Source organism: Chrysemys picta, chromosome 17 (assembly GCF_011386835.1).
Source record: "Chrysemys picta bellii isolate R12L10 chromosome 17, ASM1138683v2, whole genome shotgun sequence".
Lineage (NCBI taxonomy): Eukaryota > Metazoa > Chordata > Testudines > Emydidae > Chrysemys > Chrysemys picta.
In genome coordinates, this window is record NC_088807.1 from 13,838,655 (window position 1) to 13,852,266 (window position 13,612).

Genomic DNA, 13,612 nt, shown 5'->3' on the forward strand with positions numbered 1-13,612 from the left:
CGGGGCACTGTATGAAACCACACAGAGATGTTTAAGACTTACCATGATTTGCTGGGTGAAATCTAAAGCAGGACTGGAGCACGCATATAAAAAAGAGTGGGTGCTCAGCACTCATCGGCAGCCCAGCCAATCAACTCCTCCCCTTCAACCCCAGGGCCTCCTTCGCGCCACTTATCAGCTCTTCTGCAGAGTGCAGGAGGTGCTGCGGGGGAGGAGCAGGGGAGAAAAGAGGCAAAACAAACGTCAGGTGCTCTTGGGAGAGGGGGTGCAATGGGGCGGGGAGAAGCAGAGTGGGAGTGGAAAGAGGTGGGGCAGGGATGGGGCCTTGAGGGAAGGGGTATAGTAGGGGCAGGGACTGGAGCAGAGACGAGATCAAGTACTCCCGAGGAAATCAAAAAGTGGGTGCCTCTGCCTACACTGCCCCCACATGATTGGGTAACTGAATCAAACTTCATTCTGAAGTGAAAAAATCAGATTGTTTCTTTTTAAAAAGGAGGAAATAGAAACTTTTGCCTCTACAGAGATTTTTTTGCTTCTTTCTTGGTCCTTTTTCATCCAAAAAGTTTATTTCCACCTGAAATAGACACATTCCCATGGAAAGTTTCTGCCAACACCTTGGTCTCATGGTGAATACACTGTACCGGAAGACAGAATATCTAGGTTCTATTTCCTGCTCTAGGAAACATTCTTGTGTGATTATCAGCATTTCTTTGCAGGGGGATTGTCAAAGAGCCTACACTGGGTGCTCTGCACAGGATGTGAGTCCCCAGTTTGGGGGAAGTTCTATGGGGAAGACATTTCTCCCTCCATCCCTGAGGAACAGGGTGCAGTGTCTGCATGGCCCCGCTACTACAAGGTCAGGCACAGTACTAGAAAGTCGGTCCTGCCACACTCTCCATCCAGAGCTTTTTCATTAAATGGATATGTTCCATTCCTGTAGCGCATGGATATTTTTTTCTCATATGCCCGACTGCCCTTGAACCCCTGCCCCTCTGACTTTTTTTGCAAAGCACTGGTGAGGTCTCAGCTCGATGACATACCACGATTGCAGAGCAATCTACACAGACCTTCCACTTCCCAGATCCACGGGTCACGCAATTATACCGTCCCTTCTGCAGTTGAAATTGTTGGAAGCAATACAGGGCAAACAAAGTTTGGTCAGTGAACTGTAAGTATTGAGTAAAGTAGGCAAACTCACCCATTTGCTCCTGGAGTTCCTCTGCAAAAGAAAAATGGGGAGGAGAAGAAAACAGTTCACTTTATGTCCATGACTTATGAATTGAAGAGGGTGAATGAGATCCTTTCTTTGTTGATTAGCATAAATATTGGCCATGTGTAGTGAGCTAGCTATTATATCCATGGGCTAGCCCCATTCCTATCCCGCTACATAGTAGATAGAGAAGATTATACTCTTGCTTTAATCAATTTAAGAAATAGCTCTATGGCCACAATTAATTAGCAAAAGGTGAGTATGACACACTACGCTTCTCTGCAAATATGGGTTCTGTTATGAAAGGAGCAGTAACACCATTTACGTCATGAGCTGCATTCCATTTGCTGTTTTAATGCAGAGAACTTTGAATGTGTACATTGCCTTTCATACTGTGTCTCTCCAATAGTGTTATGGTTCTTGGAGACTACAGACCAATAGTGGGTGAGTATATTTAAATTTCAACAATGTATGAGCAGCACAGCTCTGAACCAGCAAGTGCTCATATATGTTATTGAAAAAATTAGTCGAGGAATCTGCTCTATCTAAAACTGGAAAGTGGGGTGACATCTAATAAATCAGTGATTTTTCTTTTCATTCTACAAGATTCCAACAAAGCAGTAGAGCACACGGAAGAAAAAGGACACAGACTTACTTATTCTGTTTTCCAAATCTCCTACAAAAGAAAAAATATTTTTAAAGATAACAATAGCAATAACCTTTTGTAATAATACGACCAAGAACAAAGGTAACTAATAGTTAAAATATCAAAAGCTGTATTTATTGGAGAATAGCTGTGAGGGAGCAAGTGATATAATGAAGATCGTAGTGTCTAAGGACTCTCATCATCGTTAATATCGAGGTTCTATTTCCTGCTCTAGCAAACATTCCTGTGTGACTATCAGCACTCCCTTTGCAGGGGGATTGTCAAAGAGCCTGCACTGGGTGGTCTGCACAGGATGTGGGTTCCCAGTTTGGAGGAAGCTCTTTGGGGAAGACATTTCTCCCTCCATCCCTGAGGCACAGGGTGGAGTGTCTGCATGGCCTCAGCTACTACAAGGTCAGGCACAGCAATAGCAACTCCATCCTGCCACACTCCCCATCCAGAGATTTTTCATTCAATGGATATGTTCAGTTCAGTTCAGTTCCTGTAGTGCATGGATGTTTTTTCTCACATATCTGACTGTCCTGGAACCCCTACCCTCTGACTTTCTTTGCAAAGTGATTTCTCGGCTCGATGACATACCACGATTCAAGGGTAATCTACACAGACCCTCCACTACCCAGATGCATGGGGCATGCAATGATAGCTTCCCTTCTGAAGCTGAAGTTGTTGGAACCAAGACAAGGCACACAAAGTTTGGTCAAGGACTTAACTATTGAGTAAAGTAGGCAAACTCACCCATTTGCTTCTGGAGTTGCTCTGCAAAATAAAAATGGGGAGGAGAAGAGAAAAGTTCAGAATATGTCCATTGTCTTATGAACTGAAGAGGGTGAATGAGATCCATTCTTTCTTGATTAGCATAAATATTGGCCCTGCGTAAGTAGCCCTGCTCTGAACCACAAAGTGCTCATATATGTTATTGACAAAATTAGCCGAGGAATCTGCTCTATCGAAAACAGGAAACTGGGGTGACATCTAATAAATCAGTGATTTTTCTTTTCATTCTACAAGACTCCTACAAAGCAGTAGAGCACACGGAAGAAAAAAGACACTTATTCTGTTTTCCAAGTCCCCTAAGGGGTGCAATGGGACTGTGAGAAGCGGAGTGGACGCGGGAAGAGGTGGGGCAGGGGTGGGGTCTTGAGGGAAGGGGTACAGTAGGGGCAGGGCCTGGGGCAGAGAGGTGGTCAAGCACCCCAGAGGAAATCAAAAAGGTGTTGCCTGTGCCTACTCTGCCCCCACATGACTGGGTAACAGAATCGAACCTTAACAGTGTCTCCTTCCTTTTGAAGTGAAAAATCAGAGTGTTCCTTTTTAATACGGAGGAACTAGAAACTTATGACTCTACTGAGGTAGTTCTTTCTTGTTCTTTTTTACATCCAAAACCTTTCTTTCCCCTCATGAAATAGACACATTCCCATAGACAGTTTCTGCCATCACCTTGTTCTCATAGTGAATGCACGGGACCAGAAGACAGAATATCGAGGTTCCATTTCCTGCTCTAGCAAACATTCCTGTGTGACTATCAGCACTCCCTTTGCAGGGGGATTGTCAAAGAGCCTGCACTGGGTGGTCTGCACAGGTTGTGGGTTCCCAGTTTGGGGGAAGCTCTTTGGGGAAGACATTTCTCCCTCCATCCCTGAGGCACAGGGTGGAGTGTCTGCATGGCCTCAGCTACTACAAGGTAAGGCAGAGCACTAGCAACTCCATCCTGCCACACTCCCCATCCAGAGCTTTTCATTCAATGGATATGTTCAGTTCCTATGGGCATGGATGTATTTTCTCACGTGCCCCATTTCCCTTGAACCCCTATCCCTCTGACTTCTTTGCAAAGCGCTGGTGAGATCTCAGCTCGATGACATACCTCAATTCCAGAGTAATCTACACAGACCCTCCACTTCTCAGATACATGGGGCATGCAATGATAGCATCCCTTCTGAAGTTGAAATTGTTAGAACTAATACAGGGCACACAAAGTTTGGTCAGTGGTCAGTAAGAATTGCGTAAAGTAGGCAAACTCACCCATTTGCTGCTGGGGTTGCTCTGCAAAATAAAAATGGGGAGGAGAAGAGAACAGTTCAGAATATGTCCATTGTCTTATGAACTGAAGAGGGTGAATGAGATCCTTTATTTATTGATTAGCATAAATATTGGCTCTGGGTAAGTAGCACTGCTCTGAACCAGCAAGTGCTCATATATGTTATTGACAAAATTAGCCGAGGAATCTGCTCTATCAAAAACTGGAAAGTGGGGTAACATCTAATAAATCATTCTACAAGACTCCTACAAAGCTGTAGAGCACACGGAAGAAAAAAGACACTTATTCAAAGGTAACTAATAGTTAAAATAGTTAAAATATCAAAAGCTGTATTTATTGGAGAATAGCTGTGAGGGAGCAAGTGATACAATGAAGATCGTAGTGTCTAAGGACTCATTAGCATGGGCCAGAGAAGTTGCACAAACAATTCATGTTTACGTTAGAGCAGATCCTTTAGAGAAAGCATTCCAAATTGATGTCAAATTTTACAGTGATGGAGGATGCACCACAACCCCTGATAAATTGTTACAACGCCTAATCACCCTCACTCTTAAAAAAATGTACGGCTTATTTCTAGTCTGATTTTCCTAGTCTCAATTTCCAGCCATTGGATTTTGCTAGACCATTCCCTGCTAGACTAAAGAGCGCATTATCAACTATTTGTTCTCGGTCTACATACATATGGAGTGTAATCAAGTCACTCCTTCTCCTTGGTAAGCTAAATAGACTGAGTTCTTTGAGTCTATCATTATCATACATGTTATCTAATCCTTTAATGATTCTGGTTCTCTTATCAGAACCCTCTCCAGTTTGACAACTTCTTTCTTTAGTTGGGGACATCAGAACTGCACAGCGTATTCCAGCAATAGAGCCAAATACAGAACTAATAAAGCCCACAGGTAAGTGGGGAACATGGAGACCTGGGAGATGGGTCAGAAACGAGAGGGAGTGTGGGCTATATTGGCAGAGAGAAAGGAGGGTCAGGACAAAACTGGGAGGAAAGATCAAACCAGTATCTGAGATGCCTATATACAAATGCGAGAACTATGGGTAATAAGCAGGAAGAACTGGAAGTGCTAATAAATAAATACAACTATGACATTGTTGGCATGACTGAAACTTGGTGGGATAATACACATGATTGGAATGTTGGTGTGGATGGATACAGCTTGCTCAGGAAGGATAGACAGGGGAAAAGGAGAGGAGGTGTTGCTTTATATATTGGACTGAGGTAGAGATGGACATAGGAGACGGAAGTGTTGAGCGTCTCTGGGTTAGGCTAAAAGGGGTAAAAAACAAGGGTGATGTCATGCTAGGAGTCTACTACAGGCCACCTAACCAGGTGGAAGAGATGGATGAGGCTTTTTTAAACAACTAACAAAATCATCCAAAGCCCAAGATTTGGTGGTGATGGGGGACTTCAACTCTCCAGAGATATGTTGGGAAAATAACACAGCGAGGCACAGACTATCCAACAAATTCTTGGACTGCATTGCAGACAACTTTTTATTTCAGAAGGTTGAAAAAGCTACTGGGGGGAAGCTGTTCTAGACTTGATTTTAACAAATAGGGAGGAACTCATTGAGAATTTGAAAGTAGAAGACAGCTTGGGTGAATGTGATCATGAAATCATAGAGTTTGCAATACTAAGGAAGGCAGATTTTGGTAAGCTCTGAGAGCTGATAGGTAAGGTCCCGTGGAAATCAAGACTGAGAGGAAAAACAACTGAGGAGAGTTGGCAGTTTTTCAAGGGGCCACTATTAAGGGCCCAAAAGCAAGCTATTCCGCTGGTTAGGAAAGATAGAAAATGTGGCAAAAGACCACCTTGGCTTAACCATGAGATCTTGCATGATCTAAAAAATACAAAGGAGTCATATAAAAAATGGAAACTAGGAGAGATTACAAAGGATGAATATAGGCATTCAACACAGGAATGCAGGGGCAAGATTAGAAAGGCAAAGGCACAAAATGAGCTCAAACTAGCTACAGGAATAAAGGGAAACAAGAAGACTTTTATTAATACATTAGAAGCAAGAGGAAGACCAAAGACAGGGTAGGCCCACTGCTTAGTGAAGAGGGAAAAACAGTAACAGGAAACTTGGAAATGGCAGAGATCCTTAATGACTTCTTTGTTTCGGTCTTCACCGAGAAGTCTGAAGGAATGCCTATCATAGTGAATGCTAATGGGAAGGGGGTAGGTTTAGCAGCTAAAATAAAAAAAGAACAAGTTAAAAATCACTTAGAAAAGTTAGATGCCTGCAAGTCACCAGGGCCTGATGAAATGCATCCTAGAATACTCAAGGAGCTAAGAGAGGAGGTATCTGAGCCTCTAGCTATTATCTCTGGAAAATCATGGGAGACGAGAGAGATTCCAGAAGACAGGAAAAGGGCAAATATAGTGCCCATCTATAAAAAGGAAACTACTGACCAGTTAGTTTAACTTCTGTGCCAGGGAAGGTAATGGAGCAAGTAATTAAGGAAATCATCTGCAAACACTTGGAAGGTGGTAAGGTGATAGGGAACAGCCAGCATGGATTTGTAAAAAACAAATCATGTCAAACCAATCTGATAGCTTTCTTCGATCAGATAACGAGTCTTGTGGATAAGGGAGAAGCTGTGGATGTGGTATACCTAGACTTTAGTAAGGCATTTGATACGGTCTCGCATGATATTCTTGTCGATAAACTAGGCAAATACAATTTAGATGGAGCTACTATAAGGTGGGTGCATAACTGGCTGGATAATCATACTCAGAGAGTTGTTATTAATAGTTCCCAATCCTGCTGGAAAGGCATAACGAGTGGGGTTCCACAGGGGTCTGTTTTGGGACCGGCTCTGTTCAATATCTTCATTAACGACTTAGATATTGCCATAGAAAGTACGCTTAAGTTTGCGGATGATACCAAACTGGGAGGGATTGCAACTGCTTAGGAGGACAGGCTCATAATTCAAAATGATCTGGACAAATTGGAGAAATGGTCTGAGGTAAACAAGATGAAGTTTAACAAAGACAAATGCAAAGTGCTCCACTTAGGAAGAAAAAATCAGTTTCACACATACAGAATGGGAAGAGACTGTCTAGGAAGGAGTACGGCAGAAAGGGATCTAGGGGTTACAGTGGACCACAAGCTAAATATGAGTCAACAGTGTTATGCTGTTGCAAAAAAATGCAAACATGATTCTGGGATGTATTAACAGGTGTGTTGTGAGCAAGACAGGAGAAGTCATTCTTCCGCTCTACTCTGCTCTGGTTAGGCCTCAGCTGGAGTATTGTGCTCCAGTTCTGGGCACCGCATTTCAAGAAAGATGTGGAGAAATTGGAAAGGGTCCAGCGAAGAGCAACAAGAATGATTAAAGGTCTTGAGAACATGACCTATGAAGGAAGGCTGAAAGAATTGGGTTTGTTTAGTTTGGAAAAGAGAAGACTGAGAGGGGACATGATAGCAGTTTTCAGGTATCTAAAAGGGTGTCATAAGGAGGAGGGAGAAAACTTGTTCACCTTAGCCTCTAAGGATAGAACAAGAAGCAATGGGCTTAAACTGCAGCAAGGGAGGTCTAAGCTGGACATTAGGAAAAAGTTCCTAACTGTCAGGGTGGTTAAATACTGGAATAAATGGCCTAGGGAGGTTGTGGAATCGCCATCTCTGGAGATATTTAAGAGTAGGTTAGATAAATGTCTATCAGGGATGGTCTGGACAGTATTTGGTCCTGATATGCGGGCAGGGGACTGGACTCGATGACGTCTCGAGGTCCCTTCCAGTCCTAGAATCTATGAATCTATGAATCTATAGTCCTCATTAAGATCACCATCATGCCCTCTGACCTTGGGCCCAGCGAAAACTTTCCTATTGAAGGGCTTGTGTGAGCTCCGGTGAAAGGGGAACAGGTTTGCCGAGACAGAAATTGCACTCACCACGAGGCCCCGCCAATGAGCCCCTCCCACTCCAACGAACCGCCTGCTGCCCGCCACTCATCAGCTCTTCTGCAGAGGGCAGGAGGCGCTGTGGGGGAGGAGCGGGGGAAAGAAGAGGCAGAACGAAGGCCTGGCACTCTTGGGAGAGGGGGTGCATTGGGCGGGGAGAAGCAGAGTGGAAGCGGGAAGAGGTGTGGCAGGGGTGGGTTCTTGAGGGAAGGGGTACAGTAGGGGCAGGGCCTGGGGCAGAGAGGTGGTCAAGCACCCCAGAGGAAATCAAAAAGGTGTTGCCTGTGCCTACTCTGCCCCCACATGATTGGGTAACAGAATCGAACCTTAACAGTGTCTCCTTCGTTTTGAAGTGAAAAATCAGTGTTGCTTTTTAATACGGAGGAACTAGAAACTTCTGACTCTACTGAGACAGTTCTTTCTTGTTCTTTTTACATCCAAAACCATTTTTGCCCCTCATGAAATAGACACATTCCCATAGACAGTTTCTCCCATCACCTTGTTCTCATAGTGAATGCACGGGACCAGAAGACAGAATATCGAGGTTTTATTTCCTGCTCTAGCAAACATTCCTGTGTGACTATCAGCACTCCCTTTGCGGGGGGATTGTCAAAGAGCCTGCACTGGGTGGTCTGCACAGGTTGTGGGTTCCCATTTTGGGGGAAGCTCTTTGGGGAAGACATTTCTCCCTCCATCCCTGAGGCACAGGGTGGAGTGTCTGCATGGCCTCAGCTACTACAAGGTCAGGCACAGCACTAGCAACTCCATCCTGCCACACTCCCCATCCAGAGCTTTTCATTCAATGGATACGTTCAGTACCTATGGACATGGATGTATTTTCTCACGTGCCCCATTGCCCTTGAACCCCAATCCCTCTGACTTTCTTTGCAAAGCGCTCGTGAGGTCTCAGCTCGATGACATATCTCGATTCCAGAGTAATCTACACAGGCCCTCCACTTCTCAGATACATGGGGCATGCAATGATAGCATCCCTTCTGAAGTTGAAATTGTTAGAACTAATACAGGGCACACAAAGTTTGGTCAGTGGTCAGTAAGAATTGCGTAAAGTAGGCAAACTCACCCATTTGCTGCTGGGGTTGCTCTGCAAAATAAAAATGGGGAGGAGAAGAGAACAGTTCAGAATATGTCCATTGTCTTATGAACTGAAGATGGTGAATGAGATCCCTTCTTTCTTGATTAGCATAAATATTGGCCCTGCGTAAGTAGCACTGCTCTGAACCAGCAAGTGCTCATACATATTATTGACAAAATTAGCCGAGGAATCTGCTCTATCGAAAACAGGAAAGTGGGGTGACATCTAATAAATCAGTGAATTTTCTTTTCGTTCTACAAGACTCCTACAAAGCAGTAGAGCACACACATGGCCTCAGCTATACAAGGTCAGACACAGGATGTGGGTTTCCAGTTTGGAGGAAGCTCTTTGGGGAAGACATTTCTCCCTCCATCCCTGAGGAACAGGGTGGAGTGTCTGCATGGCCTCAGCTACTACAAGGTCAGGCATAGCACTAGCAACTCCATCCTGCCACACTCCCATCCAGAGCTTTTCATTCAATGGATACGTTCAGTACCTATGGACACGGATGTATTTTCTCACGTGCCCCCTTGCCCTTGAACCCCAATCCCTCTGACTTTCTTTGCAAACCGCTGGTGAGGTCTCAGCTCGATGACATACCTTGATTCCAGAGTAATCTACACAGACCCTCCACTTCTCAGATACATGGGGCATGCAATGATAGCATCCCTTCTGAAGTTGAAACTGTTAGAACTAATACAGGGCACACAAAGTTTGGTCAGTGGTCAGTAAGAATTGCGTAAAGTAGGCAAACTCACCCATTTGCCGCTGGGGTTGCTCTGCAAAATAAAAATGGGGAGAAGAGAACAGTTCAGAATATGTCCATTGTCTCATGAACTGAAGATGGTGAACGAGATCCCTTCTTTCTTGATTAGCATAAATATTGGCCTTGCGTAAGTAGCCCTGCTCAGAACCAGCAAGTGCTCAGATATGTTATTGACAAAATTAGCCGAGGAATCTGCTCTATCGAAAACAGGAAAGTGGGGTGACATCTAATAAATCAGTGAATTTTTTTTTCATTCTACAAGACTCCTACAAAGCAGTAGAACACACACATGGCCTCAGCTATACAAGGTCAGGCACAGGATGTGGGTTCCCAGTTTGGAGGAAGCTCTTTGGGGAAGACATTTCTCCCTCCATCCCTGAGGCACAGGGCGGAGTGTCTGCATGGCCTCAGCTACTACAAGGTCAGGCACAGCACTAGCAACTCCATCCTGCCACATTTCCCATCCAGAGATTTTTCATTCAATGGATATGTTCAGTTCAGATCAGTTCCTGTAGTGCCTGCATGTTTTTTCTCACATGTCTGACTGTCCTGGAACCCCTACCCCTCCGACTTTCTTTGCAAAGTGATTTCTCGGCTCGAAGACATACCACGATTGGAGGGTAATCTGCACAGACCCTCCATTTCCCAGATGCACGGGGCATGCAATGATAGCTTCCCTTCTGAAGCTGAAGTTGTTGGAACCAAGACAAGTCACACAAAGTTTGGTGAGTGAACTTAACTATTGAGTAAAGTAGGCAAACTCACCCATTTGCTTCTGGAGTTGCTCTGCAAAATAAAAATGGGGAGGAGAAGAGAACAGTTCAGAATATGTCCATCGTCTTATGAACTGAAGAGGGTGAATGAGATCCTTTCTTTCTTGATTAGCATAAATATTGGCCCTGCGTAAGTAGCCCTGCTCAGAACCAGCAAGTGCTCATATATGTTATTGACAAAATTAGCTGAGGAATCTGCTCTATCGAAAACTGGAAAGTGGGGTGACATCTAATAAGTCAGTGATTTTTCTTTTCATTCTACAAGACTCCTACAAAGCAGTAGAGCACACACATGGCCTCAGCTATACAAGGTCAGGCACAGGATGTGGGTTCCCAGTTTGGAGGAAGCTCTTTGGGGAAGACATTTCTCCCTCCATCCCTGAGGCACAGGGTGGAGTGTCTGCATGGCCTCAGCTACTACAACGTCAGGCACAGCACTAGCAACTCCATCCTGCCACATTCCCCATCCAGAGATTTTTCATTCAATGGATATGTTCAGTTCAGTTCAGTTCCTGTAGTGCGTGCATGTTTTTTCTCACATGTCTGACTGTCCTGGAACCCCTACCCCTCCGACTTTCTTTGCAAAGTGATTTCTCGGCTCGAAGACATCCCACGATTCGAGGGTAATCTGCACAGACCCTCCATTTCCCAGATGCACGGGGCATGCAATGATAGCTTCCCTTCTGAAGCTGAAGTTGTTGGAACCAAGACATGTCACACAAAGTTTGGTCAGTGGACTTAACTATTGAGTAAAGTAGGCAAACTCACCCATTTGCTTCTGGAGTTGCTCTGCAAAATAAAAATGGGGAGGAGAAGAGAACAGTTCAGAATATGTCCATTGTCTTACGAACTGAAGAGGGTGAATGAGATCCTTTCTTTCTTGATTAGCATAAATATTGGCCCTGCGTAAGTAGCCCTGCTCAGAACCAGCAAGTGCTCATATAAGTTATTGACAAAATTATCCGACGAATCTGCTCTATCCAAAACTGGAAAGTGGGGTGACATCTAATGAATCAGTGATTTTTCTTTTCATTCTACAAGACTCCTACAAAGCAGTAGAGCACACGGAAGAAAAAGGACACAGACTTACTTATTCTGTTTTCCAAGTCCCCTAAAAAAGAAAAAATATTTTTAAAGATAGCAATAGCAATAACCTTTTGTAATAATACGACCAAGAACAAAGGTAACTGATAGTTAAAATATCAAAAGCTGTATTTATTGGAGAATAGCTGTGAGGGAGCAAGTGATACAATGAAGATCGTAGTGTCTAAGGACTCGGTAGCATGGGCCAGAGAAGTTGCACAAACAATTCATGTTTACATTAGAGCAGATCCTTTAGAGAAAGCATTCCAAATTGATGTCAAATTTTACAGTGATGGAGGATCCACCACAACCCCTGATAAATTGTTACAACGGCTAATCACCCTCACTCTTAAAAAAATGTACGGCTTATTTCTAGTCTGATTTTCCTAGTCTCAATTTCCAGCCATTGGATTTTGCTAGACCGTTCTCTGCCAGACTAAAGAGCCCATTATCAACTATTTGTTCTCGGTCTACATACATATGGAGTGTAATCAAGTCACTCCTTCTCCTTGGTAAGCTAAATAGACTGAGTTCTTTGAGTCTATCATTATCATACATGATATCTAATCCTTTAATGATTCTGGTTCTCTTATCAGAACCCTCTCCAGTTTGACAACTTCTTTCTTTAGTTGGGGACATCAGAACTGCACACCGTATTCCAGCAATAGAGCCAAATACAGAACTAATAAAGCCCACAGGTAAGTGGGGAACATGGAGACCTGGGAGATGGGTCGGAAACGAGAGGGAGTGTGGGCTATATTGGCAGAGAGAAAGGAGGGTCAGGACAAAACTGGGAGGAAAGATCAAACCAATATCTGAGATGCCTATATACAAATGCGAGAAGTATGGGTAATAAGCAGGAAGAACTGGAAGTGCTAATAAATAAATACAACTATGACATTGTTGGCATGACTGAAACTTGGTGGGATAATACACATGATTGGAATGTTGGTGTGGATGGATACAGCTTGCTCAGGAAGGATAGACAGAGGAAAAGGGGAGGAGGTGTTGCCTTATATATTAAAAATGTACACACTTGGACTGAGGTAGAGATGGACATAGGAGACGGAAGTGTTGAGAGTCTCTGGGTTAGGCTAAAAGGGGTAAAAAACAAGGGTGATGTCATGCTAGGAGTCTACTACAGGCCACCTAACCAGGTGGAAGAGGTGGATGAGGCTTTTTTTAAACAACTAACAAAATCATCCAAAGCCCAAGATTTGGTGGTGATGGGGGACTTCAACTCTCCAGATATATGTTGGGAAAATAACACAGCGGGGCACAGACTATCCAACAAATTCTTGGACTGCATTGCAGACAACTTTTTATTTCAGAAGGTTGAAAAAGCTACTAGGGGGGAAGCTGTTCTAGACTTGATTTTAACAAATAGGGAGGAACTCATTGAGAATTTGAAAGTAGAAGACAGCTTGGGTGAAAGTGATCATGAAAGCAAGAGGAAGACCAAAGACAGGGTAGGCCCACTGCTTAGTGAAGAGGGAGAAACAGTAACAGGAAACTTGGAAATGGCAGAGATCCTTAATGACTTCTTTGTTTCGGTCTTCACCGAGAAGTCTGAAGGAATGCCTATCATAGTGAATGCTAATGGGAAGGGGGTAGGTTTAGCAGCTAAAATAAAAAAAGAACAAGTTAAAAATCACTTAGAAAAGTTAGATGCCTGCAAGTCACCAGGGCCTGATGAAATGCATCCTAGAATACTCCAGGAGCTAAGAGAGGAGGTATCTGAGCCTCTAGCTATTATCTTTGGAAAATCATGGGAGACGAGAGAGATTCCAGAAGACTGGAAAAGGGCAAATATAGTGCCCATCTGTGGTGGGGCGATTACCCCACACCTAGAGAGACTGGGCTGCAGCAGGCCTAGGCGCCTGCGTAGACGCGCGGCCAATCAGGAGAGGGCTTACTGGGAGCCAATAAGAAGGCAGATTGGAGCCAGCCAATCAGGGTCCGGCTTAGCCATATAAAAGGCTGCCCAGAGCAGGAGCAGTCAGTCTGTCCCAGGCCTTCAGAGGGGAAGGTCTGTCTCCAGAGCTGGGAGGCCAGCACCACGG

The 13,612-nt window shown here is 44.2% G+C and overlaps 1 protein-coding gene across 1 annotated transcript in view; it reads right to left on the reverse strand.

The window, feature by feature from the left end:
- LOC101938795 (butyrophilin-like protein 9) overlaps positions 1–13,612 on the reverse strand; it is a 104,683-nt gene that overhangs the window by 7,912 nt on the left and 83,159 nt on the right. Inside the window, exons 18-24 of the mRNA XM_065571464.1 lie at positions 11,557–11,577; positions 11,235–11,255; positions 8,916–8,936; positions 3,897–3,917; positions 2,613–2,633; positions 1,866–1,886; positions 1,199–1,219 (exon numbers count right to left, since the gene is read on the reverse strand). Of these exons, the coding sequence (XP_065427536.1) occupies positions 1,199–1,219; positions 1,866–1,886; positions 2,613–2,633; positions 3,897–3,917; positions 8,916–8,936; positions 11,235–11,255; positions 11,557–11,577 (147 nt within the window). The remainder of the gene's footprint in view (positions 1–1,198; positions 1,220–1,865; positions 1,887–2,612; positions 2,634–3,896; positions 3,918–8,915; positions 8,937–11,234; positions 11,256–11,556; positions 11,578–13,612) is intronic.